The following is a 5793-nucleotide window of genomic DNA, read 5'->3' as shown; positions in this document are numbered from 1 at the left end:
CTGTGAAAAGATACCCTGATGTCGTTTTTATTAAATCTTCGAAATTTCTCCGTGTGACGAGGAATACTCGTATATGGAACCGTAAGCCAAAAAGCAGTTTCATTCACACAGACTTTGTCAGTCAGATCATTATGTACTTTATATCTATTTTTAATTAAATTTTCAGTAAATTGAAGGCGGATGGAAAGAATTGAATTGTTCTAATAAAACATCGATTTTAGAGGGAGGCACCGCGATATCATCAACATATCTATAATAAAACAAAATGTCCAAGTTCAACGACATCAAGGACACCGTTTCCATTTTCATTACTAAGTCCGTTATTACCGGTGATAAAGGAGAGCCCACAAAGATGTCGAAGCTTTGCTTATAAATTAAATTGTCAAAAGAAAAAAAGATTGAATCTAAGACAAACCGCTCCCAAAAACTCATTCTTGGGCAGAGAGCAATCCTTGAAAATGAAATTCCATTGCTCGTTCACACAATCGACCGCTACATCCATTGGAACATTCGTGAAAAGGGAGGTCTCATCTAAAGAAATTAGTTCATGTGCACCTGTAAAGTGTAACCTTTTCAATTTTTCGACTAATTCGAAGCTGTTTTTGATGTAACTATCCGCTTTCGGAATGGTTTTAAATAGTCTATTATGACCGGCGCCAAGATACTTTTTAACGGTCAAATCGCGGACAATTCTCACGAATCCGTGATCACAAAATCTAAGAAGCAACACGCATTCAGGGATAGATTCTGAGTGGTCTCTGCCGACGCTGCGTTTTCTTGACGCACTGCATATGCGTTTTCCCCTAAATATTAAGATTGTAAAATTAAGGATGACACTTCCATACGCTACAGATTCCGGTCAATGTTCTCTTCCACCCTTGACCAATTACAAAGCAAGAAATAGATCCCATCATCTAATTAATGGACCTATCCACCAATCAGTGCTTAATCAGCACATCCTGGCCGGTGGACTCCCACCAAGCATCTCAATAATAAGTCGATATATCTCTATTTTCTAGTCGCCCTCGCTTTTTCTTTTGGTAATTCATTTTATTATTTCATTTTATTATTTATTTATTTTTATTCTTTTCTTTTTTCTGTCTTTCTCCCTTTTGAGTTCCTATGTAAAAGAAAATAAAACATTGCAGTCTATAATTTCAATCCTTGTCGCTATCGCCTCATGATAATTGCTCGCTCCTGCCGACCAGTTGCTCGTGTCCGCCCGTTAATACTATCATCGTCCGAGGAAAATCCAAAACTGAGAGGCCAAACCCTCTCAGATCCACTCACCAAAACTTCTTTTTCTTTTTATTCCTTAGTTATCCTCTTCGTAACTTATCCCTTCCGTCACATGATACTTTCACACACGCACATAAAAACATACCTAACCAAGATGAAACAAATAAAAAAAATCGTGTAACAAAAATGTATTGCTAAATATTTGTTTTATTATATTATTATTAAATTTAATCTTAGTTTGTTAATTTGAAAAACCTTGTATTTATTGTAAGCTCTCTCGCGATTGCACTTCGGCCTCTCCCCGGTCACTTGAATAAAGTTTCATGACCGAAAGTTAGGGCATACGGACGTACTAGCACATCTGGCATTAAAGTACGCTCTCCCGGCACACTGATCTTTTAAATTAAAAATACGTTCGACTCGTGTGTCCGTTTAACGGAGCACGAGTTGAGATTTTCCACTTCATCCTCCATTTGACCCCCGGCTCGTTAGGAGTTTTAGGACGAAGCGAAGTGCCTCCCGATTTGCGTCGGTCCTTCTCCATAGTTCTCTTGCAGTCCAAAGCTTGGACATGACCAAATCGGTCTAATATAATTCGGTTCCTGTTGCATTCATCCCCTCAGCTCCATGCATGCGGAGCTTGGACATAACAATCAACACAAATATACATTTTTAAGTATTAATATATGTACATATATTTTAAAGATTATAAGACAATAATCGTTATCTTTACTATTGAGTATATCTAAATCACATTTGTCGTCTATTAGTGAAACGTTCCTTTCATTATTCAATCTAACGAAATAGTTTTTTTTTACGTCATTTCAGTATATCTAAAATATATAAATATACAAGATGTCCCACGAGACTTTTTCAACCACCCACAGAAAGATAAATGGGATCAAAATAAACATAAAAGTCCTTTATCATTTAACGATATTTGTAATGTAGCGACACGTGCGCGCGGCGTCGCCCTCAGATATATTTTTCTTATCGAAAGAATAACAAACAATTAATATACGTATATTATGTGTTCTAATGTTCGTTAAATGTTTACAAGTTAAAATAATTAGACCGTCCATGTGAGCGTCACAGACATCCTTTTCACTCGTTCAACTGAACTGCATATTGTTAACATATGCACACATCTTTCTTCTAGCTTTTCGAAATATGAAACTTTGTCGTACCAGACATGCGAGTAATATACCTATGCCATTCAGGATTCTGTAAGCCAAGCAACGATCTGAGGAGTCAGTCTCTTTTTACTCGTCGACGCGAATACACCACGCTTTCGACTTCTGTCTAACAAAATAAAGTACCAGTGTTAGCACCAACCGAGTCGCCGTTATTACCGGACCACTCCTTACCCACATAATTGGTGACCCCGACGTGATCTTGCATGCGTATATCGCGTTTTCCGTAAAGTGCAGTGTGGGTGATTGTGGAAGTGCACCGAAAATCATAAGGACTGACGTTGAGACCCGACCGTAGCCCCTCCGTAGCGATCATGGATAAAGAAAGCGCGGCCGCATCGATCGACCGAGTGGCGACCAGGATTCCGCCGTTCTGGGCTCGCGATCCCGAGCTGTGGTTCCGCCAGGTGGAGAGTCAATTTGCGCTCTCGGGAATCACAAACGACGATACAAAATTTCATTACGTCACGGGCAACCTCGATGCCCGATACGCCGAGGACGTCCGCGATATATTGGTCGATCCACCCGAGACTGGAAAGTACCAGTTACTCAAAACGGAGCTCATACGCCGGCTCGGGACCTCACAGGAGAAAAAGACACGGCAGTTACTCGAACAAGAGGAGATGGGAGACCGAAAGCCGTCCCAGTTCCTTCGCCACCTGCGTGGGCTGGCGGGCACCGCCGTTCCGGACGAGTTGCTCAAAACCATCTGGCTAGGGCGAATGCCAGCGTCCATGCGGGTCATCCTGGTAACCCAGACGGAAGCCGGTTTGGAGAAGATGGCCGAGCTCGCCGACGCCGTCAGCGACGCCTTGCCTGAAAGGCACCAGGTCGCGGCCGTATCGACGGACTCGTTCGAGACGATGCTCGAGCGATTGACCGTCCATATCACCGCCAAAATGGGGGAGTTGGCGAATGGACTTCGCCAAGAGATCGCGGCGGTAGAGGACCGCGTGTCGGCTCGCGGTAGCCGATCGCGGGAGCGGCGTTCACCGTCCGGGCAGCGCGCGCGCAGCCGCGGTCGCGGCAAGGACGGCGTCTGCTGGTACCACTGGCGGTTTGGTGCTGACGCGACAAGATGCGAACCGCCGTGCAACTTCCGCTCGGGAAACGATCAGGGCGGTCACTAATGGAGGCAAGCGACCCGAGCCCTGCGTCCCTCCGCCTGTTCGTCACGGACAGAAATTCCAAGAAGGGATTTTTAATTGATACCGGCGCCGATCTCTGCGTTTACCCACGAACATTTCTACGCGGGCCGCGGGAGAAGTCAACGTACGAGCTCTTGGCGGCGAACAACAGCGTCATCGCGACTTATGGGACGATCACAATTACGCTCGACCTTGGGTTACGCCGGGCCTACACGTGGAGATTCGTCATCGCCGACGTGCCTAAACCAATCATCGGAGCGGATTTCCTGGCGTTCTATGGCTTGCTCGTCGACGTTCGTGGCCGCCGCCTAGTGGATCAGCTGACTTCGTTGACTGCCAAAGGTCATGTCGCAAAGGGTAACCTCCCCGGCGTTAAAACCATTGCTGGAACGTCGATCTATCACGAGCAGTTACAGAAGTTTTCTGAAATCACGCGCCCGGGCGGCGCCCCTGCTGAGCCGAAACATTCGACCCAACATCACATCCGAACGACACCAGGCCCCCCCGTGGCGAATAAGCCGAGGCGTTTGCCGACGGAGAAACTGCGCGCGGCCAGGAAGGAATTCGAGACCATGATCCAGTTCGGGACGGCACGACCATCGGAAAGCTGCTGGGCGTCACCGCTGCACATGGTCCCGAAGAAAGCCAGCGACGAATGGCGTCCATGTGGAGATTACCGCGCCCTCAACGCAAGGACCTTGCCGGACCGATACCCCGTCCGACACATAGAGGATTTCGCGCAGTCCTTACGAGGTAAAAGTATCTTTTCGACCATAGATCTAGTTCGGGCATACAACCAGATCCCCGTCGCGCCGGAGGACATAAAAAAGACGGCTATAACGACACCGTTCGGATTATTCGAATTTCCGTTCATGTCGTTTGGCCTGCGCAACGCCGCGCAAACCTTCCAGCGGTTCATCGACGAAGTCCTCCGAGGTCTGGATTTCTGTTACGCGTACATAGACGACATACTCGTCGCATCGACTTCCGAACGCGAGCACCTGCAGCACCTGGAGATCGTGTACGAACGGTTAAGGAAATTCGGAGTGGTTATCAACCAGACCAAGTGCGTGTTCGGGCAGGCGGAAGTTAAATTCCTTGGCTATCGAGTTTCCGCCGAGGGGACTCAGCCCTTGCCCGAGAAGGTCGAAGCCATCCGAAGTTACCCGCAGCCGACGACGGCGAAACAGCTGCGACAGTTCCTGGGTATGTTGAACTTTTATAGGAGGTTCATACCCAGAGCGGCTTACCTTCAAGCACCATTGAATGATCTACTCCAGGGGAATATCAAGGGCAAGACGCCCATCGCCTGGACTACATCGACACAGGCCGCTTTCGATGAATGCAAGGAGAGCATAGCACAAGCGGCTTTACTGGCTCACCCTGAACCGGACGCGCCACTCGCAATAGTCTCCGACGCCTCGGATTTCACAGTGGGGGCGGTCCTTCAACAACGAATCGGCGATAGCTGGGAACCATTAGCCTTCTTCTCCAAGAAGCTAAGTGGTGCCGAAAAGAAGTACGGCGCATACGACCGGGAACTCCTCGCTATCTACCTCGCCGTCAAACATTTCAGGCACATGGTGGAAGCTAGGACCTTCACGATCTATACGGACCACAAGCCGATCACCTTCGCTTTTCGACAGAAAGCCGACAAGGGCTCGCCCCGACAATGCCGTCACCTCGACTTTATCGGTCAATTCTCGACCGATATCAGGCACGTATCCGGTAAGGACAACATCGTCGCCGACGCCCTCTCACGCGTTGAAGGAATCGCAGCCTTGGACTACGAAGCTCTGGCAACATCACAGGAGACCGACGACGAGTTAAAAATCTACCGTAATGGGAGCTCGGCACTGCAGATAAAAAGGGTGCAATTACCGGGGACACCGGTGAGCGTGTATTGCGACGTGTCTTCAACAACAGCAAGACCGTTCGTCACCAAGCAGTTCCGCCGGGCGGCATTCGAATCGGTACATCAGCTCGCGCATCCGGGGATCAAGGCGACCGTCAAGCTGGTTACACAACGATTCGTTTGGCCGTCAATCAAATCCGACTGTCGAAGATGGGCAAGAAGCTGCATAGAGTGCCAGCGATCCAAGATAACTCGCCATGTTTCGGCGCCGTGCGGTACCTTCGCACCGCCGTCATCGAGGTTCGAGCACGTCCATCTCGACCTCATCACCATGCCCAGCTCGGAAGGCTACAGGTAC

At 48.2% G+C, this 5793-nt stretch overlaps 1 protein-coding gene across 1 annotated transcript; it reads left to right on the top strand.

Annotated features, from left to right (window-relative positions):
* The first annotated feature begins 2746 nt into the window (after positions 1-2746).
* Positions 2747-3562, top strand: LOC108756517. Its single transcript, XM_018500394.1, has one exon. It carries the CDS (start codon positions 2747-2749, stop codon positions 3560-3562), a length of 816 nt encoding a protein of 271 aa, XP_018355896.1.
* Positions 3563-5793: the final 2231 nt, after the last annotated feature.

The sequence above is a fragment of the Trachymyrmex septentrionalis genome, unplaced genomic scaffold (assembly GCF_001594115.1).
Source record: "Trachymyrmex septentrionalis isolate Tsep2-gDNA-1 unplaced genomic scaffold, Tsep1.0 scaffold128, whole genome shotgun sequence".
Taxonomy (NCBI): domain Eukaryota; kingdom Metazoa; phylum Arthropoda; class Insecta; order Hymenoptera; family Formicidae; genus Trachymyrmex; species Trachymyrmex septentrionalis.
This window is presented reverse-complemented; position numbering and strand designations above follow the sequence as displayed.

Excerpts from the sequence above, each read along its gene's own strand:
- LOC108756517 (XM_018500394.1), top strand. The coding sequence starts at position 2,747 with ATGGATAAAGAAAGCGCGGCCGCATCGATCGACCGAGTGGCGACCAGG.